At 41.4% G+C, this 23,887-nt stretch overlaps 1 protein-coding gene across 3 annotated transcripts in view; it reads right to left on the bottom strand.

Moving 5' to 3' along the window:
- arap3 (ArfGAP with RhoGAP domain, ankyrin repeat and PH domain 3) overlaps positions 1-23,887 on the bottom strand; it is a 62,687-nt gene that overhangs the window by 15,844 nt on the left and 22,956 nt on the right. For all 3 annotated transcript variants that reach the window (XM_008108999.3, XM_008109000.3, XM_016993037.2), the window contains 12 exons: positions 19,821-19,923; positions 17,801-17,999; positions 17,556-17,619; positions 15,311-15,474; positions 10,559-10,771; positions 7,917-8,022; positions 5,701-5,848; positions 5,534-5,602; positions 4,724-4,798; positions 4,271-4,385; positions 2,943-3,071; positions 1,289-1,422 (listed from right to left, as the gene is read on the bottom strand). In XM_008108999.3, the coding sequence (XP_008107206.2) occupies positions 1,289-1,422; positions 2,943-3,071; positions 4,271-4,385; positions 4,724-4,798; positions 5,534-5,602; positions 5,701-5,848; positions 7,917-8,022; positions 10,559-10,771; positions 15,311-15,474; positions 17,556-17,619; positions 17,801-17,999; positions 19,821-19,923 (1,519 nt within the window). The remainder of the gene's footprint in view (positions 1-1,288; positions 1,423-2,942; positions 3,072-4,270; positions 4,386-4,723; positions 4,799-5,533; positions 5,603-5,700; positions 5,849-7,916; positions 8,023-10,558; positions 10,772-15,310; positions 15,475-17,555; positions 17,620-17,800; positions 18,000-19,820; positions 19,924-23,887) is intronic.

Genomic DNA, 23,887 nt, shown 5'->3' with positions numbered 1-23,887 from the left:
ATATATCCAGGCCCAGAAATCGGCGGTATTCCAATGTAATTACTGAAAAACCTGCCGACACCACCAGGTCTTCAGTTCCTTACGGAAATTGGATAATGTAGGGGATTGCCTGATCTCTTTTGGCAATGCATTCCAGAGCCGGGGGGCCACTGCCGAGAAGGCTCGTTCCCTTGTCCCCACCAGCAGCACTTGAGACGGTGGTGGGAGCGCGAGAAGAGCCTCCCCAGATGATCTCAAGATCCGCACTGGCTCATGGGAGGAGATGCGATCACGAAGATAGGTAGGGCCTGAGACGTATAGGGCTTTATAGGTCAAAACCTGCACCTTGAATTGGGCCCAGCAGTTTATTGGCAGCCACATCTATGGCAAGCATCCTCAGAGGTTGTATGTTGGAAACTAGGCAAGTGGGGTTTATATATCTGTGGAAGGTCCAAGGTGGGAGAAAGAACTCTTGTCTGTTTGAGGCAAGTGTGAATATTGCAATTGGCCACCTTGAATGGACTTTCAGCTTCAAAGCCTGGCTGCTTCCTGGACCTGTAGATAGTTTGTAGGTTGTGTTTCTTCATCAGCTTCCCTATGCGGTCAGTGGTTCCCTTGATGTATGGTAATAACACTTTCCCTCTCTTTGTCTTCATTCTCATGGCTTGATCTTGGTCTTGCAGCTCTTTTGATGTCTGTGGTGAAGTATCCATTGGCCTGTCAAGACCAGGAGAGAATGCTTCTGGAACATGGCCATACATCCTGGAAAACTCACAACAATCCAGTGATTCTGGTAATGACAGCCTTCAACAACACATAACTGGCATTGTTTTCTCCTTTTAATTCCACAGTTTTGCAGAAGACCCAACAATTAGATAATGGTAGGGCCAATCTCAAAATGAAGGGTTCCTTAGTATGACAGTTTGCTCTCATATCCATTATAGCATTGACACAGCGATATGGGCTCTAGGGAGCCTGCATTGGAAGTGCATTCGCTCTGGTCTGAACAAATGTGCCAATCTTCCAGGGGGAGTATGTGCCCCCAATTTACACCTGAAGTTGGCCTTACATGAATGTTGGGAATTGCCTCTCCATGGCCACCACATCCTTCTTAGAAAAAGGTTGTGCTCAAAACAGATTGGCTGGCCAAGGGGTTAATCCCAAAGTTAAATCTTTCCTTTCAAAGCAGTTGTTCAAGTGTCAAAGACAGTAAACAGAATAAACAAAATAAAAAATCAGTAAATATGCTTTTACAAAGTAAGCCATGACATAACAATGAAGAGTAAATAAATTTGTTGGTTTGCTATACCCTCTTCTCTTTCAGCATAAGCAACTTGTGGTCCTTGATGACAAAATAGCGTTCCTGAAACTTGTTCCCCAGAAGCTTGGGCCATTCCTCACGACACTTTAACAGACCACATTTGGGGCTCTCTCGTTTGATGCCTGCAATGAAACCTTAGGGAGTGAGGTTTTAAACAAGCAAGGCATGGTTTCCTAAAAACAGGACTATGCAGAGGAATTATAGAGTCAGCGCTCAAGAGGTTGAACAACAGACATGCCATATTTCCTTCAACATTCAGGTTCTTTGGTAAACATATTCAGGGGTAGCTATACTGGCTATGCAGCAAAATACAAAAAAAAATTTCCAAATCCCACAAAACTGTGATACCTTTATTGAACCAATAAAAAAGCACAAAATAGATCATGCAGCATTATGGGGTTCTTATCAGGCAAAGATGTTAAAAATGATACTAGAGAAGAAAAGTGCTAATAGAATCACAGGATTATATTTTCTCTGTCATTAATTAAGATGGTTAGGAGGGATATCACGGCATGCAAATGTCACTCCCTTTCTTAGCCATGTGAGTTTTAAAATCTTGGCTATATTTTATTCATCATATATGTAGTTGCTACTGCCGGAATAAGATCAGTGACAGTACAGAAATCAATTCCCAGAATAATAATAATAATAATAATAATAATAATAATAATAATAATAATAGACATTGACAAAATTACAATCTGCCAACTGCAAAAGGCCACCCTACTGGGATCTGCACGCATCATCCGAAAATACATCACACAGTCCTAGACACTTGGGAAGTGTCCGACTTGTGATTTTGTGATACGAAATCCAGCATGTCTATCTTGTTTGCTGTGTCATAATACAATAATAATAATAATAATAATAATAATAATAATAATAATAATAATAATAAGTTATTTATACCCTGCCACCATCTCCCATAAGGACTCGGTGGCTTACAAAATAGCACACAAAGATGCCATACGTAAAATACATAATAAATAAAATAAAATACATCAACATGAAAACAATGCCAACATTACATAAACAAAATATATAGACTGGACAAAACAACCTCAATTAAAATAGACTCAGTTAAAAGATCAACGAAATCATTATCATTGTCCTGCTGAATGCACAGAATGTAGATATAAATTGCTAAGTGCTAAGTGTCTAAATGTTATCAAATGTCTGCTGGAAAAACCAAGTTTTTAACTCTTTCCTAAAATGTTGCAGTGTAGGGGCTTGTCTAAGTTCTCTGGGGAGAGTTTTCCAGAGTTGGGGGGCCACCACCGGGAAGGCTCTCTCCCTCGTCCCCACCAACCACGCTTGAGACGGAGGCGGGACCAAGAGGAGGGCCTCCCCGGCAGATCTTAGAGCTTGCACTGGTTCATAGGGGAAGATGTGGTCACGAAGGTAGGCTAAACCCAAACCGTGTAGAGCTTTATAGGTGATAACCTGAAGTTTGAATTGGGACTGGAAACTTATCAGCAGCCAGTGGAGCTGCTTTAATAGGGGCATAGTATGCTCTGTTACTGTACCCATATATTCTAGATTGTTCCCACATACCCAAAAGACCACATCTGCCAAGGGACTGACTTGCTAGTTCCAATGACATCAACAGGCTAGGTTCTCCACAAAGAGCAAATTGACTCACCAGTGAAAAGGCAGCTGCCTTCCCAAATAGGTACTTTTTTCACTAGCAAATAGGCAGAGCTGGGTTTGGAGAGTTTACACCACTGTAGAGCTTGCTCTAGAACCTTCTCCTTAGGATGCAAGGGGCGCTCTGAAAAATTAGTGCCAGAATGTTGTCAGAATTCACAGACTTGGAGGTAGGGGGGAACAAAATGTGAAGATCTGGTAAATCTATATGGTCAAGTATGCTTTGTAATTTGGCCAGGCGTGCAAACACATAGATCCCAGGAAACATATTCTATACTTCATAGAATAATTTGATTTTAAAGGAGGGATCTTGGAGGATCTTTGCTTAGTTCAGGATCTGAATCACAATTACAGTATCTTGGAGAAATGGCTGCTTAGCATCTGTTTTAACTTCCTCCAGCAAAGGAGAGTCTACAGCAGTGGTTCTTAACCTGGGGTCCCCAAATGTTTTTGGCCTTCAACTCCCAGAAATCCTAACAGCTGGTGAACTGGCTGGGATTCCTAGGAGTTGTAGGCCAAAAACATCTGGGGACCCCAGGTTGAGAACCACTGGTCTACAGCCTACCAAGACAATTTATCCTGCTGCTGGACAGCTCTTACAATGTGGACATTTCTTTTAATAGTTTACCCAGAACTTGCTTCTTCACTACTGCCTAGTCCTGCACCATCACCCTTGTGTGGTCCTTCAGGTTTTTGAAGACTGCTGCCAGGATTCTCTTTATTTCTTTCTTTATTAATTTTTTTCCTGCCTTTCTACTGAAATTCAGCTTAATCCCACACATGGGAAAAAATCAGGATAGAAATGAATTAATAATAATAATAATAATAATAATAATAATAATAATAATAATAACGACAATAAATAATAAAAATATTTCCATACAAAATTATAATGAAAATCCCAATCAAACCACATCAAACATAAAGGCAAACATATTAATTAATTTTCTCTTCTTCAGGTTAAGCATCCCAAACTGCCTTGTTAGAGAGAATGTCCAGACTGCTCCACATCCTGATCTCCACTAGGCTAAGCTTTCATGGCTTCAACCATTCCTCACAGGACCTGGTTTCCCGAGCCCTCACTGCTTTAACCATTGTCCTTTGGACATACAGTAGTTCAGTTTGCCTGCATCCTTCTTAAAATGTGGAGCCCTGAAATGGAAAATACATTCCAGAAATATTGAAATTCAATATTGTTAGCAGCTTTGGGAAGTTTTTAAATGAAAAGGTGTTATACAATTAAAATCAATGTGCCGTAAACAAACTTTTAAATACCTCTCCAGGCTTATTCACACACAGATACAACAGTACTGCCTCACCCACCTAGTTCTCCGTTCTCTAAGACCTCAAAGGTCAGCCAAATGTCCTGACTTGCTGCCACATTTCGCATCTCCAAAACTCGATTTGTAAGTTCTTCTGCTCTCATGACAGGGGATACCTGCAGGGTGATTGGCAAGAAGCAGTCAAGGTCAACAAGTCCAGAACCCAAAGAGCTTAAATTCTGTCAAGCCAAGATGCAAAATCTAACACAGGACAGTGGGTTATAGTCCATTGAAACATCCAAGCTGAAAATCAATCACCAGGAAAGCAGCAGCATCCCTATATTTCAATGACTGTTATGGTACCACATCTTTTCTCCCAGTTATGGACAACACAGTAGAGCTGGATTCCCTGGAGATTTCCTTACAAAGCAACGTTTCTTGGATTGGTTTCTCTTGCTGTATGAAAATACAGCTGTCTCACATAGCCCAGTAATGGCTAAAATATATTGCTTACCTTAAGAGTGACACAACAGTCAGGATTTTTCTGCTCCAGATACACCTCTAAAATGATATCACCAGCTTGTGAGAGCTGCAGGCAGAAAGGCATGTCAGCCATGAACAGTAGCAAAAAAAGCAGTAACAACAACAAAAAGGAAAGATAAGGAGCAGTGGGAGAAAGAGGAGACAGTATTCCTAGATGGCAAAAAAGGAAGGCTGAATGCCACAGTGGATATGCCATTTATAAACTGTTTTGGAGGCCAGGAACTGTTTCTATCCAATTCTGGCTAGGAGTAGAAGCACACAGAATACAGACTACTAGTTCCCTTAGTAATATCTGATTACTATCCATTGCAAAGAATGATTTACAGATGTATAGTCATCAATAGAGGACTGCAAAATCATGGATGGATTGTGTGGGCTACAGATGAGTCACCACAGACCAAACTTTAAGGGTTGTGTTAACTCAAATAAACATTAAAACCCTGCATAGTGTTTTAGGCATATTGTGTCTTGTGTATACAGATGTGAATGCATATGTGTATTCATTTGTGAATTTGAGTTGTCTAAAAATACCATTCAGCAAATGAGTGAAGCATAATCATTTTACAGATCCATACATAGTGATTTGCACCATGTAACTGTGATGTAGGATCTCAGCCGCTGCTTTACAAGGGGACTAGCTGAAATTCAGCTGTTATCAAGCTTTTAGTCATTCAATGATTCCAACCCTCAAAGGATGTGGGGGTTTTTTTTTGGCTGCTGCAGTTGCCAGCATACCTGCTGGACAATGTGCTGAAAGGAGGAGCAGGAGGAGCCGCAATACCTGCACGTCCCTCCAGGTAGTAATCAGACTGTTCTCCAGGTCCATCTGTAACACCTGATCTTCATCAATCTGTGAATCAGAAGAGGAGATACAGTGAGCACATTGTAATGGAGAGTTGTGTGGAGTGGGATAGGAAAAGGCACAGAGTGAATGGACAAGGAACTCACATTGAAGATGTAGACGTAGTTATCAATTAGGTCCTCCATCACCTTGACCTCATGCTCCCCTTTCCCATCAGTCTGGAAGAGGCTGGGTGCAAATAGAAGAGCCAGGTTCTTGGTAGTCATCTGGTTGAGGTCAGCACACTTCTGTACCCTGTTGTGGGAGGTGAAAAGACACCATGGAAACTCCAGTCTTATGCCCAAAAGAAATGGACGTCATGACATCAAGAGCCAGAGTATATGGTAAAGTTCCAAGCAGTAGACATGTGGGACTTTTATTTGCATACATATTCCATGTCTCATCACACCCTGATGTCCATCTCTCTAATCCTGCTTAGAGACCGTCTATTCTCTGAAATTTCTTCTCTCTTTCTCAATAGTTTTGCCTGAAAGCTGGAGAACATAATGAAGGGATGCATATTTTCCCAGTTTCTCATATTTTTAAGATATGAGGAAATGTTACTCAAAGAGAAGGAATAGGATTCAAAAGTATATCTGTCAATGATGAAAACTTGGTATCTTAAGTTCCAGATCATGCACAATTACTTGCCAGGCATAGCCCGAGTATGTGTGTTGGAAGAGTATAGAAGAGGTAACCTGACTGTAATTTGAATGTGTGATATGTCTTGATGTGACTATGGACCTCATCACATGGATGAGGTTCTGTTGGGCGATTTATCACCATCCATGGCGAATCAGGGGGCAGCAGGGCAATCCTGGTGCCCCACACCCTACTTCACCCACAGCTGATGTTCTCCATCCCATGTGGGAAAGCATTGCCATAGTGGCTGGACTCTGTTGTTTTCTATGGAACATGGGAAGACTCCTGTGTTATGAGGAGTCACTGCAGTCAGGACGTTTCCTCCACGGGGGCCCATCGGTAGTTGCGATATGTTGTGTGATGACATCTAGTGGTCAGTGAGGAGGAAGTGTCCCAAAAACGTCCTAGGATGCTTAATTTGCATAGTATCATAGAGGCCCATAGTATCATAGAATCACAGAATTGATCACAAGGGCCATTCAGTCCAACCCACTGCCATGCAGGAACACACCATCAAAGTACTGCTGACAGGTATCTTGATTAGAACAGAAGTAGATATTTTTCAAGGGCTGTATTCATATTCCCAGGACTATGGAAGGCTGTTCTCTCCCATCCCTCAATTTTTGACCCTCAAAAAAGTTTGCATTTTCCCCACCTCTCCCCCCAAAAGGGTTAATTGCAAGCAACTATAGAAGCCAAACAACCACATCCAGTTTTGAAAAAAGGCCCCAGAGACTTAGAACAAATAGGAATGGGATCAAAAATATCAAAATGTGCTCCCAATGGCTTCAGGAGGTGCTGATGGTTATTTTGATGGCCATTTGGGGTACTGTGGGATGGGACATACTTTGTCCATCCATAATGTGAAGGTGACTTGAATGGTAGAGAGAAAAGCCAGGATTGGGACTGAGGATTTAATCCTTTCCACATGAATCACTTTCCCAATTTCAGTCATTCCTACTTACAGATGTGTGAAGGGGAAACACGACAGGAATCTATATTTCCCCAACCTTTTGTGTGTCCGTGTCCATGGAGACCAATAGTATTACATGAGAGATTTCCACAAGAGAAATGAAACAACTAACCCACCCCCTCCTAGTGCCAGTCTTGTCCTCTCCATGGCTACTTTTATAACTGAAAATGGTCCTGGAAGATCTGATAATGAAACCCAAGTTGTCTGTAGTTTAGCTCTAGGAAAAGAATTACTATCTGCTACGTTCTCAGATGTTAAAAGAAATAAAAATTGCTGATGTTCTGCATGTCTATCTAGTTATATCTCACAGAAGGAAACTTTTTTACAGTGGAATTAAATCATCTTTTCACAGCTGGAATCCTAAAAGTGACTCAGGATTATCATCTCATGGTTGAAGTTTCACAAGGCAGATGCTGATAGTAAATCTGATTCGCTTCTATTCTTACTGTGAAAAGATGCTTTAATTCAACTATATATACATCTGGAAAAAAATTGACTCTACATAGTATGATATTACTCCTTCTATTGTGAACATACATCTGGATGGTTTGAGATGAGAACGTTCAGATCAGCCATCTGGATGAGGCATTGTTGAAATTTTGTATCACAGATGAGCTTAGCTTTAATTAAAACATCTGCTGTAGTAATTCTAGCCATAAAGTAGTGACTTTTTGTGTGTAAAAACTGAGGAGGGAAGGACAGACTAACCGATATAGATGGCCAATCAGAGCAGCCAGAGTTCTGCGGTTGAGGTGGGGCAGGTGGTTTATCAACTCCTTGTATTTTTCCAGTCGTTGTGATTTCTGGAGGATTCCTGAGAGGAAGGAGTAAATAATTCAGTTTATAAATTCTAAATATTGTTATGCATTATTTGTGACTATAGACCAGGCATGGGCGAAGTTGGGGGCTCCAGGTGTTTTGGACTTCAACTCCCACAATTCCTAACAGCCTCAGGCCCCTTCCTCCCCCCCCCCCCATAGCCACTTAAGCTGGAGCCCCCAGCTTTACCCATGCCTGCTATAGACTATACATTTCACATATGCAGTCTCAAGTCTTTGTCCCTGTTCTCGAGCTATCCAATTCAGAGAAAGACTCAGCTGGCAAAGAATCTTCATTCTAGGAACTGTCATCCCCTCTAAGGAGCTGGTCTTTACAGGCTGCTCATGTACAGTAGCATTATTCTTAGTGTAGTCCCCTCTCATAATTCCTCCAGTAAGAGAATTCAGCAAAACAAAAGGTGAACTGAAAATCTGTTCATAAGGTAATGCATTGGAAGATCACTTCTGCAATTAATGGCTCGCAACAACTTCAGAGTGAGCTGAGGAAAGGTGCCCACAGCAATTCCAGTGGAGGAAAAGAGGCTCTGGCATCGTGGGCAACCTGATACCCTCCAGATCTTGCTTAACTGTGACTTCTACTAGTCCTATCCAGAGTAGCCATTAATGGGGGGATGGGACAGGACAATGAGCTCCAGTTCAACAATATCTGGAATTGAGCTTGGATAAGGTAAAGGTAAAGGTTTTCCCTGACTTTAAGTCCAGTCATGTCTGACTCTGGGGGTTGGTGCTCATCTCCATTTCTAAGCCGAAGAGCCGGCGTTGTCCGTAGACACCTCCAAGGTCATGTGGCCGGCATGACTGCATGGAGCGCCGTTACCTTCCCGCCAGAGCGGTACCTATTGATCTACTCACATTGGCCTGTTTTCGAACTGCTAGGTTGGCAGAAGCTGGAGCTAACAGCGGGCGCTCACTCTGCTCCCGGGATATGAACCTGGGACCTTTCGGTCTGCAAGTTCAGCAGCTCAGTGCTTTAACATACTTCGCCACCGGGGCTCCATGAGCTTGGATATAATTCAGTATCCATATTCATAAATGAAACAGTTGTCATTTGGGTTATTAAAATGGCAATCAGTTTAATCATTTGAGAAAGATGAAACATTTCATGTTTGCAATTAATTATTTCAAGGTGTATTTTTTCTCAATCTACTTCTTTTTTTAATTAAAAGTAACATGGTGTCAATGTGCTACTGATGACTAGTAAATGAATTTAGCATGAGAATCCATAGGTAAATCCGAAAGCTGAATGAGCTGTTGGCATTTAAACACATTTGAAGACCTACCGTGTCTCCTTGAAAAAAAATACTGTCTTATATTTATTTTTCCTCAAAAAGACACACTATGGCTTATTTTCAGGGGATGTCTTATTTTTATATCCATGGCCAGTACTCAAGCACTCAGATGGCATGATGGCCAGATGCCTTCCTCTGTCCGGAGAGGGCTGCTGCTCCTGCGAGGGAGGGAACTCTGTGGTGCCAAGCCCTGCGACAGTGAGAGAGGTGGCCCAGTGAGTAGTGCTCTGGCATCCTCCTTCAACAGCAAGAGTGCTGGAGGGGGCCTGAGCAGGTCCCGCCGCCTTCGCCTTTCATGCAGTGCTTGCCACTGCTCCTGCTCCCTCCATTTGGGAGACTTTGACGTGCCTAGAGCCCTTCCCTTGCTTGGGAAGGGAGTAGGGCATGTTGCTGTGAGCTGGTAAGTCAGGCACAGCCATGGTAGAGGGAAGGGGTGGCTGCCTTCTTTACTGCTCCGCGCTGATACGCTGCATAGCTATGCCTATCACTATGTCTTTTTTTCGGGGCATGGCTTAAATCGCGCAAATGCTTAGAAATCCTGCTACGGCTTATTTTATGGGTATGTTTTATTTTCAGGGAAACATGGTATCTCTTCTGGCACGTCTGCCCAGACAGTTTTAATCACGAATTTTAAATTTATGCCTTATGTTTAATCTTTGTTCTGTGTTTTTAAATATGTAAGGTAAAGGTAAAGGTTTCCCCTGATGTCAAGTCCAGTCGTGTCCGACTCTGGGGGTTGGTGCTCATCTCCATTTCTAAGCCGAAGAGCCAGCGTTGTCCGTAGACACCTCCAAGGTCATGTGGCCGGCATGACTGCATGGAGCGCCGTTACCTTTCCGCCGGAGCGGTACCTATTGATCTACTCACATTTGCATGTTTTCGAACTGCTAGGTTGGCAGGAGCTGGAGCTAACAGCGGGCGCTCAAGCCGCTCCCGGGATTTGAACCTGGGACCTTTCGGTCTGCAAGTTCAGCAGCTCAGCGCTTTAACGCACTTCACCACCGGGGCTCCTTTTTAATATGTATTATGTGTAAATAGATTTTAATATGTGTATTTCATAGAATGTTTTAGATGTTATTTGTTCTAATTATGTTGTAACCTCGAGCCACAAGAAGAGGTGAGTAAGGAACATTATTGTTGTGGTTGTTCTTGTTCTTGATGCTCCTAAATGCTACTTATATGGGGAAATAAAGGGGCAGCATACATAAGAATGGAACTGTACCTGCAGCTTCCTTCCACTGCGGATGTAAGTATGTAGTGAAGACAGGATCCTCAAGCTCCCGGAAAAACCTCTTCAGCACATCTGTCACATCCTCAATGAAATTATCACTGATGCGCAATTTCACATTTCGAGCATCCCGACGGAAATCCTCCATCAAAAGCTTGATGCGAGACTTAGCACCGTTCTTCCGATATATGCCTTCATGCTGCAGCCCTGGTGGACAGAAAAAGTTAAGTTAGAGGCAGGCAGTACATTTAAAAACCTTGTCACACAAACCTCCTAAAACACATTTTTACATCGTTTAAGAATGCTGGAATTTTTTATCATGTCACATGTGATTTGAGGACATACTGCAAGTTACTTCTGGTGTGAGAGAATTGGCCATCTACAGAAACGTTGCCCAGGCGCACCTGGATGTGTTACTGGAGGCTTCTCTCATGTCCCCGCAAGCTAGAGCTGACAGACAGGAGCTCATCCTGTCTCATAGATTCAAACTGCCAACTTTCAGATCAGCAACCCAACCTTCAGGTTAGCAGTTCAGTTGGCACAAGGATTTAACCCACAGCTCCCAAAATGCTTGATGAGGACTGGATATCTATTCACCCTATCTCACATGTTTCTCTCCTTTCCATATCTAATAAAATAATGCACATATTTTTGTTCATATAGAGCTGCGTATTTCTGAATTAAAATAAATAAATAAAAAGGAAACAACAACAGAAATTTGGAAAATATTTATGGCTTTACTCGAGGCCTTTTTGTGACTGCTACCAGAAATGTATTGTCAGCCATTTTGTCAAAGGGATGAAAAGACCACCCCCAAAGCAGGTCCTAAAAGATATATCACCAGCAAAGGACAAGCAGCAGACAGGTCTACCACCACACACAAAAAACATGCTTATGATGAGCACAGAGAAATTATGGATGAATGAAGTTGATTGTTTCCCACTTTGTAAAAAGTACTCATGGTAGACTCTTTGCTTACAAGTGCTTATGAAACAAACCTTGCATCATTTGATGAGACCCGTAGGCACCAGCAGGCAAAGAGAGTCAGAGATGGAGAAGTGTGTGCGATAAGATCCTAAGAAAAGATTCTGGGCGAAAGAGACTTTGGACCCAAAGCAGAACACAGAAACAGCTGAGAGGCCCAGCACAGGACTTCATTCAAGGATTTCTAAAAAGTTCTTGATTTATATTTATCACTTATCTCACCCCAATGACTTGCAATGGATAATAGAAACCAGCTAGTGCTCTCTCTCCCCGCCCCTCTCTCTGCTACAGCAGTCTTTCTAGACTTTTAAAAAATCTTTAATGTCTAGACAATTCAATTGACATTTTGCTTTAGGTACAATCTATGTGCATAATTAGGACCAAGCTAACAACAAAACCACTGGGCCAAATCACACCAAATTTGGCCACAAACTAATCACCCTCCACCCAAAACCAGATTGGCCTATATCTATTTTTCACTTTCCTCCCTCCCTTTTTGTCCTGAATGGTACGCTCCCCTCTTTTCCCTGTACTCTGACAAAAAAAAGAAACAACCAGAAATATTGTATATTCACAACCTTTAGGAAAGGACATATACTAACTACCATCATTTCCTCAATACTTTATTTCCCATACCACCACACTTCACCATAGCAACATGTGCCTGGGCACAGCTAGTAATCAAATATAGTATTGCTGCTAGATATTGTTAGCAGTAATGAACAAAAATCAGTCAATATATGTTATGGTTGAGCCTTATGGCTCCGATACTGGGAGACGAGGTCGTAAGACTCCTCGAGAGTCAGACTCTCTTGAGGAGCGCGAAAGGAAACGGCTCCGAGACTTATTTGCAGAACCAACAGACGAAGACTCCTTTGAGGGTTTTACCGAGGGAATGGAGGAAGAGATGGTTAGTTCAGAGGAGGATGACATGGAATGGACTCGTGTGAGGGAGGATTTGGGTGCCACTGGTAATGATAGCATGCGAGGCGACTGGCGGGTTGCAGGATCGGACCCGTGGACGGGCTGGAGGGATGGAACGGGATCCACAGCTGGGGATGCTGTGGGGCGTAGTCAAAGGTGTGTTAGTTCTGATGAAGATGATGAGGAGGAGGCACCTGGAATTAGGATAGCAGCTGACAGCGATGAGGAGTTATGAACTGGCATAAAATGGGGTTTAGAACCAATGGCTAATTGCGTTGGGCAAGGTAATCTGGACGAACGCTTGGGCTCTTGTTGGGGACTTCCTGAAGACGGGTGTGATTCGTTTGCTGTATACGTAAGTTACCAAGGACACTGGGCATAGACGGCGGGAGGAACTGTGTGGGCTTTTCCTGTGCAACTTGTGTTTAATCTTAATAGCTTGGACCTCCGTGGTCTTTTTGACGGACATTAATTGCCTACTCTGGACTGACGCTGGACTGACTGACTGACTACGACCTCGGACTATCCCTTCTGTGGCTATCGGTGGAACTGGTGAACTAAAGACGTCTGTACCTGGCTTTCGACCTTGGACCGGATTGGGACCCTGCTGACCGCTGCTACCCTGATTGATGTGTTTGGACCCGGAGTTCGCTCGTTGCACGGAGGAGTAACAACTTAGTTACTCAATCGTAGCTTTTGAGTAGCAGAGAAGAATCTGCTGCCAGTTATTTGTGTTTCATTGAATCTTTGTTTACCAACTTTTGTTTGTTTAAAGTGCCAGGCTGATGTAAGCATTTTTGATTTAACCCGGATTAAACTCCTGTTTAATCCGGTTTATCTTTTGAACCGTTTTTAGTGTCTTTTCACATTGAAGGCAAGTGTTTGCCTAGCCCTTTGTTTTTTACGGGCATTTTTGGTTCTGTAACTTTAATAAACTGTGTTGAACCCAGAGAGAGGAAGAAAAGAAGGGTGAACTAACCAATACGCCCACTTGGATTGATGAAGGGAATGAAAGCAAGTTATTCTGTCAATTAATCTACAACCTGGATTAACGTACAGAGGAGACTCAGTTGCCTATGTATTTCTGCCCACTTTTGGCTTTCCTTTTGCAAGATGATATGCTTGATGACTACTGAAAGCATTTATGGCACTACCAAAAGCCTTTTATTACAAAGATGCTATTGTGTAATTTTACTTTTTGGTAATCCAATTAGCTCTGAAATTTTACTGCTCTATATGAAGATGCCCAGATAATTTATAAATTTTGATGTTCATACAACTTCCACTGACACTGTGAAGCTGGTAGTCAAAACCGAAACACCTTGACCATTTGATAGCCCAACTTCTCACAATGCAATTATAAGAGAAAATGGCAGCAGAGAATTTCTAATTAAAATCGCAGGAAATATTGGAAAGGGTTGGGAACAGCCAGGTAATATAGTGCTATATGAACTGCCATTTTGAACTACTGTTTTAATTCTGCTTTCAGATGCCTGTGAAAAAGTGGCATCTCAGCAGTACTAAAGGGCCCTGCTGTGGAAGGAGCATTGGTATATAAATCTAGGAATGCCTGCCAGACTAATTCAAATACATCTAGACTCCTTCAGCTGTTATAAATAGCGATTCTCTCAGAAGCCAAGCCAAAAAGGTTCAGAATCCAATATTGCACAATGAACAGAATTTTGATCTTCATTTTTTAATATTGCTTTGCTTTAAATACCATTGCACGGAAAGCTAGTATAAGCCATGCATACATATTGCCTTCAATTATATTTGACTATGTCTAATGATCTATAGCTTTGAATGCACAAGGGCTGATTCCTATCCAGAATAAGGTGAATATAATTTAAATGTTAAATTCAGGGGCAGGGACATACTGATTTAGACCTCAATATAATGGCCATTTGAGACTGGTATCTGAGCCACAAAGGCAGTCAACCAGAGTGAGTTTATAGTACTACCAAAAGACTTGGATTCCTGATTTGTGTGTTTTCCGGGCTGTATGGCCATGTTCCAGAAGCATGCTTCTGGAGCATGGCCATACAGTTCGGAAAACACACAACAACCCTGTGATTCTGGCCATGAAAGCCTTCGACAACGACTTCGATTCCATTGAATTGCTATGCCTCGGTCCAAAGGCATTCAATCAACAAAGCAGCACAGCTTACCTTCTACCCAACTCAGACACTAGCAGATATATTAGATGATGAACATCTTTTCATAGGGGTTCTATCTACGAAAAATTCCAGAGCTAGAACTATTAGGTAGTTACCAGTGTTTAGACTGAAAATGGGTCAAGGGATGGCAAAGATCCAATGCATTAGGTGTTTGTCAGCTTCTTTCAGAATAGGTATTAGTGAGTAGATGGACATTTCCCTCCACTCCAGTGGTTCTCAACCTGTGAGTCCCCAGATGTTTTGGCCTTCAACTCCCAGAAATCCCAACAGCTGGTAAACTGGCTGGGATTTCTGGGAGTTGTAGGCTAAAGCACCTGGGGACCCACAGGTTGAGAACTGCTGCTCTAATCAGACATATATATAGCTGCTAGATGAACAGCTCCTGTTAATATGGAATATTTCTTCTTCTGGTGCATAGCAACATCAGAAAACAATGTAAATGTGCTCTCTGTTGCACACTAAGTTCCATTGAATGAACTTCTATCTTGGAGGATCAATCTGCAAATTGAAAAACAGCACCACTTCTCACGTTTATGTTTTCAAACAAATGTAGGGAAAGCAAGCAGGAAAGTGATAGAGTAATTGCATTCCACCCTGTCCCGTATTGGATTATTTTTGTGGAATATTTTTGGACAATAGGAGGAAGCCCTGAGTCACTCACCATACTGGGTGATGAAAGCAATGCAGCTGTTCACAATGATGGGGATGCCACTCCTGCTGAGTTGCTGATCTCTCAAGGCATTCCCCTGGCCACTAGCTGAAGCCTGGATAGCCATGCACCAGGTGGAGAAGTCTAGTCGGGATGTTCCTTGAAGGCAGAAGGTCCTAAAATTGAAGAACAGAGTGAGTGGGATAGGAGTGAGAGGTAAGCTGTTTCCCTCTGCCAATGTGGCTGTCACTTGGGTTTTTTTGGTCTTACTATCCCTATGGTATTGCTACTTAAGCAGTGGGTCCAGACCTCAAATGGTGCCCCCTTAGCTTAATGTTGGGGTTATAAATTTATTATTGTTCTCTATTATTATTGATATTATTACATTTATTATTTTTCTCTATTATTGTTGCTACTATTACATTTATTTTACTCTATTTTTATTATTATTATTATTAATACATTTATTATTTCACTCTGATCTTATTATTATTATTATTATTATTATTATTATTATTATTATTGCATTTATTATTTATTATTTTACTCTATTTATTCTTACATGTATTATTTTCCTGTATTTATTATTATTATTACTACTACTACATGTATTATTTTACTCTATTATTATTAAAAGGATACATAAGCAAATTTACATTTAAGAAGATGAGAATAATGATTGGATCAGAGTTGGACAGTTTTATCTTAAATTTGAGCTTTATGTAAATATTCAAAAACATTTAACCTACTGATGCCTCAATTAATGTAATTTTATTGGTATCTATTTTTATTTCTGAAATTTACCACCCTCGGCTTATACTGGAGTCAATGTTTTCTCAGTTTTTTTGTGGTAAAATTAGGTGCCTTGGCTTATATTCGGGTCGGCTTATACTCGATTATATACAGTACGTTTATAAAATGTATTGGACAGACAGGGCTAATGAGTGGAAAAAGTTTAAGAAGTCCTTCCCTATGACATCACATTTTCTTACCCTAGAATATTCATCCTACAAATCTCAGTGTCTCTAGAACTATGCTCTTGCTCCTACTACAGTCAACTCTTTTTCACTAGTTCATCTACAAATCTGGATTTCTCCTGAGCATGACTTGCTCTGCTGCAGCACAGGAATATCATATTGTCTTAATCCTCCCCCACACAAATTCTTTGGGACATTTTTAAATGAACTGACACCATGAAATTCCTGGGACAGAGTATGGTTGTTCTGAACCCTGGCATGTCCTAGTTTTTGCATCAATATGGTTTCTAAAAGGAGGATAAGAGCAAAGAAAAGAGAAAGAGTACTTGTGATGAAATTTAGATGATCAGAAGAGACCCCTTACACCAGGTCTAGAAGAGAGTGGAATGGTAATATACATCATTAACATGTTACTTAGCAATTGTTGTGACACTGATGGAAGATGTTTGAAGTCTCAAAGCAAAGAACTTTGTTCTCTGACTCACAGTGGTAACTTTCAGGATTAGGAACAGCTGGCCTGTTCTCTGTTGTGCTTTAACACACCTGCAGATGACCAGAGAGCATCACTACAGCAACCAATTCTGAAAGGTTCAAATGATATGCGAGGGCAATAGGGTTCTACTTGGCCTTACAAAGCTGCAGACACTAGCCTGGCTCATCATGTAATTCAACAAATTTCTCAGCATAGCCCAAGCTGAACTCAGTCTACTGTACTTTCAGGGCTTGACTATCAGCGCACCTGCCTAATAACTGGCAAAGTCTCAGATTTTGTAGAATAGCAAGCAGATACTACAAGCAACCAGATTCTTAGTGTGCATGATTTGTGGACAGAATGGGGAGATGACAAAGAAGGCAAGGACTAGAATTTCATTGTTCAGGACCCCGTTTCCTCCATAGGCATTTATTCCCAGATCAGTGATTCCAGCATTTCTTTGTCTAGGGAGACTTTGAAAACTCTCTTCCTTTTTCAGTTCTGAAACCAAACAAAGTGGGCAAAAATTGGAGCATCAGTATCTCAAGCCTATCTCATACTACCTATTAAATATTCGGCAGCACGAATGCTGTCCCTATCTGAATGAAGAGCAGAGTCTCTTAGGATGGGGAGTGGGAGTACTTCCTGTGAAATATGACGGGGGACAGATGATTGTAGGTCTACTCGGCTTTCCCACAGAGACCCATGTCCCATTACTCCATCCTTGCTAGCAGCCTCTTCACAGTGTGTGGGGGTGGGACTTCTCTGGTGTGATTCCCTGAGGATCCCTCCTCCTCACACATCTCACCTCCCCATCTCCACCAGGACCAGCATCTCTTTCTTCTCTGCACCTTCAGGAAGAGGAACAACACCTACAGAAAAGAAGAAGATGAAGAAGTTAGATATAAGCTTTGTGCAGTATCTTGTAAGCCCAGATGGGGATCCCATGCTGAATCAATGAAAGCAATGAAAACAGGACTAGTATAACCTCTGCACCCCCATAGATGTGGGCACAGCCTTTCTTTAATTTGTAAGGATAGAGACTGAACTCACTGAGCTCTTGAAGCTGCCGCAGGTTGATGCTGTCCTCCGTTGCCCCCTCTTCCCCTGGGCATATGAAAAGGTGAGATTTCTGGAGGATGAAGAAACCTTGCAGCCACTGATTGGGATTTAACATGGACTTGTAGCAGAGCTTGCCCACCCTCTGGAATTCGTAGCCCAGCAGGCAATGGCAACTGAGAGGGGTGAACCACTGCAACAGAAGGAAGTGTCAGATCTGGAGAGGCACTTGAAATGGACACATAGGCTCTGAAAACGTTGGCCAAAACATTTAAGCAGGGCATGAGCATATTGATTTAGTACTGATTGTTAGATGCATTTTTATGCTACATTTTTGGACATAACGGCTGTCCAAGGTGGCTCAGAGTATTAAAATATAAATAAGTTTTAAATGCAGCAATTTAATATTGCATAATTAAAGCAGCAATCTAAAACACTTTCAAATTCAGAACACAAAAACCCTAGAGGAAAAAAAATGAATACTAGAACAGATGTAGCAGGCATAAACAGCTTTTAAAATCAGCTCAGAGACTAACTAAATTCAGAATATTTTGTTATGTTGCCCAGTGAAACACTGCATTTCAAACACTGTCATGTATGCAGCTTACTTTTGGGTGACAAGAGAATGCATAGATAGGACAAAAAGATGCAATGTTGTATAGAAACAAATGTAGTGATATAGGCCTCCAGGAAACTCACATGTAGGATTAATGGGCCATAAACTCATGAGGGATCTATACACAGGACAAGTAAGCTACTGTTGAGGGGATGGGGACCATTTCCCACACACACAGAGTTCCTATAGGCTGCACCACTTCCTTCTGGCTGAACTAGAATGACCAGAATATCACTTCCAATTTGTTTGGTCTTTTATTATATTGTTTTTTAAATATTAAAACGAGAGGAAGAGAGTTTGCCTTGCAAAAGATTTGTGCTCCTTGGTGACTTCTGGAGCTGAAGTTTGCTTTTTGGAAAAACAGAGGTGCAATATAGAAGACACATGGGCGCCACACAAATGAACAGAGTAATCGTGGTGCATAAGGCACATGGATTGCATAATTTCCAATCACTATGCAGGAGAAATAGGCATAGTAGTAAGGTAAAGGTTTTCCCCTGACGTTAAGTCCAGTCATGTCTGACTCTGGGGGTTGGTGCTCATCTCCATTTCTAAGCCAAAGAGCCGGCGTTGTCCGTAGACACCTCCAAGGTCATGTGGCCGGCATGACTGCATGGAGCGCCGTTACCTTCCCGCCAGAGCGGTACCTATTGATCTACTCACATTGGCATGTTTTCGAACTGCTAGGTTGGCAGGAGCTGGAGCTAACAGCGGCCGCTCCCGCCGCTCCCGGGGATTGAACCTGGGACCTTTCGGTCTCCAGCTCAGTGCTTTAACGCACTTGGCCACCGGGAGAAGAACAAATAATTAACAGATCTGTTAAAACTAAAATAATAGTTTCCCTTTCTCTGTAATAAAAACAAATATCTTTCTCCAGTATTTTTTTTTCTGTAGTCAGACATCATGGGATGTTGGAAAAAATTATCTTGTGAATTATCACCTGTTTTTTGGGGTGTGTGTCTTTTGTTTGTTTTAACAAAAGGAAGCTGTTTTCTGTATGGAAACAGTTTTCTGTAATGGAAAGTGTTTTCTCCACAGGCAACCCATTTTTTTGAACAGAAAACAGTTTTTTGGTACAGCTCCCCTCAGTTTACTCCACAAATAATTCTCTCACTAAATTTCAAGTTGCTGAATAGCTGGAGGATATTGTGCACATTTCCCTAATGGAGAGAAGTTCTCTGTTATGGAGTTTCACAACTTGTTTTTCATCCAGGAACAAATAATGTTGAATATTCTTCCTATCCTATTTAGAATGTAAGCAAAAAATCTAGAGGTGGAATGGCACTTCTGGATGCCAGTAAAAGTACAGATGGAGCAGTGATGCTTATGATCTCGAAGTACACAAATAACTTAGTGCTTTTAAGTTAGTAGCAGAGGGATGTTCTTCCCTGTTATTACCTTTCCAATGGCACTGGCCCAGGACTGCAGACTATCTGGACCATCAGCTTCCAGCTGTTGTACTCGTTCATTGCTCAGGTACAGCTCCAATGTGAAGTGGATCCTGTTTATAGAAGAAAGGGCTTATGGAGAGTGGGTGTCTTAATGAAGAAAGGATAATGCTTTTACTCGGACAAGACATGAGAACCCCAGCACTTTATCTCTCCCTTTCTCTCCTTCTACCTGACATTATTTCCTAATAAAGAACCTATCCCTTAGTCATTATTTTTGCTACTGGTCACAATTCTCCCCTGCAAAGCAAATACAATTTTCATGGAACTGGGGAAATTGTGTAGGCATAAGAGTAAATGTCTGCCATGCAGCACCATAGCCCCAGTACCAATTCCACTCCATCCTCATTGGGGTGTCTGGAGAAAAGAGATGCAACCATGGTGTTCCTGCATCACACTCAGTTTGGTCTTTAGGTGTACTGTGGAGTCATGGACAGAAGGGAGAACATACAACATTAGAAAGAGCTCTTGTCAATCTACCATAACAACCTGATTCCTGCAGCAATCAGCCAGAATTTTTCAAACACATTATGAAGGAAAGGGTCTCCTGTTGTACCCAACACTTCTAAAGGTGAAACCAATCTGCTGATTTGCTAATCTATTAATTTATTTTACTGTGGACAATACTCTTCAAATTAATTCACTGGTCCCGGTAATTACTAATTAAAAATTAAACTGCTCATAACCTGGAACATAATCAAACAGGAATCTTGTGGGATTTAATTAAAGTTAAAAACAACCTTTATCTATAAATAACTCAGAAAATTAGCATAGGCTACACTTATGCAAAAGAACATTAGGAGAAATGGCCCACTGGTTACTATAGTGTAGTGACAGTAGTTCAGAATATGAAGCAGAAAGATTTGATTTCAGTTCCCCTCTGATGAGTGAGGCTCTCTGGGCCCCTCAACACAGTCATATAACCTACAATATCAAGGCGGATAATCCACAATATCTGCTTTGAACTGAAATAGAGTCCACATTGCCATATAATACAGTTCAATGTGGATTTTATACAGCTGTGTGGAAGGGGCTTCTGGATGTCACTGGATAGTCACTATAATCTTAGCCTCCCTCACAGGGTCACATCAAGGAAGAAATCGAAATCAACTCCAAATATGCTGCTCTGATAATCTGTTATTTGTATCATGATTAGGGATCAAAACAGAATAAACAGTTAATAGTGCAGATAAGAATTGAAGAGCACTCATTGAGCATTCCTCAGCTTGAGGGTGTGCCCAGCTTCTTCCTGGTCTCACACATGAAATAACAGACATCTATACCAATTAGCTAGCTCTTCCTGATTATTTTATGTTTGAACATCCTAGATAAACCCTAAAGCCTACATCTAATTGTTAGTTTCAGGCAAAGTAAATCAATTAAATCATTGCTTTAATAGATGGATTTTAGTTGGAATGAACACTTGCATTTAGGTCTCAAACTTCTTTTCTTTCACAATTAGAGCAGGAGACACAAGTCACCAAAGAGGAAATCTTCTAAGATGCCACACCTCACCATGAATGGTGAACAAGCAATAATCTTCACTCTTTCATGGGTATTCTCTTAATTGAGCACGGTTGCCTCTTTAACAGAGACCTGTACAAATAGCCCAAAATCTTTTAAAATGTTAACTCTTTTCACTTTATGTATTTCACAAACTTTATGTCAAATAACGGTGCTCCATGCAGTCATGCCGGCCACATGACCTTGGAGGTGTCTATGGACAACGCTGGCTCTTCGGCTTAGAAATGGAGATGAGCACCAACCCCCAGAGTCAGACACGATTGAACTTAACATCAGGGGAAACCTTTAACTTTACCCTATGTTAAATAAAACGTTTTAGTCTTTCAGGTTCCATTACAAAAAAAAACTATTATTGTTTTTGCTACAATTAATTAGTGCTATCTGTCATTTCAGCTAGGAAGGCTCTCTTCTTGGTTCTCATTCTGTGAGACAGAAAAGACAGTGACTCAGTATTCACTGTGGCTATAGCAGTGGCTATCTACTATAGCAGTGGTACCCAACCTTGTTTTGATCAGAGACCACTTTGACCAGGGACCACTTGACCAGGGATCACTTTGACCAGGAACCACTCTCCAACATTAGTATCAAAAGGGTTACAAATCAGTTTTTTTTGTCAACTTTAGATTTGGTTTGGTTCTTTGGGGTGCTGAAACAGAAAATTGCATTGGATAGACCACATCAGCTCTAGTTTCTGATACAGAACATATTCCATCTAGTAATCACCATCTGCTCACCAACAGAAAACAATATTTAATAAGCTTCAGCACTGTAAGAAAGTTTCGCCAGACCAGTTGCTCTCGTTGCAATGGTATAGTAACGGTGAGGCCGTGGACCATATTTTAGTTCTTGGACCACTGGTGGTCCACAGACCACAGGTTGGGAAACACCACACTATAGAGAGTCAAAACATTTTGGGAGTTAATTGTGTCATATCAATATCAAACAAGAGCAGGAAACCTTTGGTGGCTCTCAGGGACGACAGTTATTTCCCATAGTATTCGGACACAACTATCTCTTAAGAGTCACTATGAAAAATGTGTTTCAGCAGTTTAGGAACTGCAAGAACCAAGAAAAGAAAGAAATGAGATCCTGATCCTACAAAAGGGCATGGAGGTGCCTCACAAAGATTCAATTCAGAACCCAGTGCAGAAAATAGAGGAATATTTTTTCCAGCATAACTGCCTACTCCCTTTTTAAAAAGGCTGGATAGCTCTTTGGAAACAGATAATTAATGCAGAAGGGAGTTTATTTCTTGCTTATTAATGAATATATTTTAGTTGTTTTGAATTCTATTGATAGCTTAATTATATTTTAACTTTTATATGCTTTCACAAATGCACATTGTTATTTGCATCTCCTTTCAGGTTTCTATTACCCTTTGAAGACCACAGCTGAGAAAGAGGTGGGATATGAACACATATAACAATAATAATGATGATGATTATGATGATGAACTCTCAGGTCTCTTCCAACTCTACTATTCTATGATTCTATGATTCTAGGAACAATAGCAGGGAAGCCTTTTCAGGAATGGATCCAAGGCCTGATTAATTCAGGGCCCTGTATATGGCTGCAGATCATGAACATTGGTTCTATGCACCAGATTATCAGCTTGATATCCTTATATTAGAGCAGGCATGGGCAAATTTCAGCTCTCCGGTTGTTTTGAACTTCAACTCCCAGTTAGGTTTTGAGGCTCTATTACAGATATGGGCAAACCTAGGTCCTCCAGGTGTTTTAGATTTTAACTCCCACTGTCTTTCGGTCCTCCAGGTATTTCAGATTTCAACTCCTACCGTCTGTTAGGAATTGTGGGAGTTGAAGTCCAAGACACCTGGAAGGCCGACGTTTGCCCATGCCTGTATGAGAGCCTCAAAATCCCAGGGACAGGAGAGCATTTGTATATGAAACAGGAAGTCGTGCAAGGAGAGATTAGAGAAAAACATCCTAGTTAGAACTAATTTAATGTAGAACATGGTTCTCCACCTTCCTAATGACACGGCCCCTTTATAAGGTTCCTCATGTTGTGGTGACCCCCAACCATAAAATTATTTGTTGATACTTCATAACTGTAATTTTGCTACTTTCATGAATCTTAATGTAAATATCTGATATGCAGGATGTATTTTCATTCACTGACCCCAATTTGGCAATACCCAATACATCCAAATTTGAATACTGGTGGGGTTGGGGGGGATGATTTTGTCATTTGGGAGTTGTAGTTGCTGGGATTTATAGTTCATCTCCAATCAAATAGCATTCTGAACTCCACCAATGATGGAATTGAACTAAACTTGGCACACAGAACTCCCAGGGCCAACAGAAACTACTGGAAGGGTTTGGTGGGCATTGACTTTGAGTTTTGGAGTTGTAGTTCACCTACATCCAGAGAGCACTGTGGACTTAAACAGTGATGGATCTGGACCAAACTTGGCACAAATACTCAATATGCGCAAATGTGAACACTGGTGGAGTTTGGGGAAAATAGACCTT

Source organism: Anolis carolinensis, chromosome 4 (genome assembly GCF_035594765.1).
Source record: "Anolis carolinensis isolate JA03-04 chromosome 4, rAnoCar3.1.pri, whole genome shotgun sequence".
NCBI classification, from domain to species: Eukaryota; Metazoa; Chordata; class Lepidosauria; order Squamata; family Dactyloidae; genus Anolis; species Anolis carolinensis.
The sequence above is the reverse complement of the archived record's forward strand: the minus strand, read 5'-3'. Positions and strand labels throughout refer to the sequence as shown.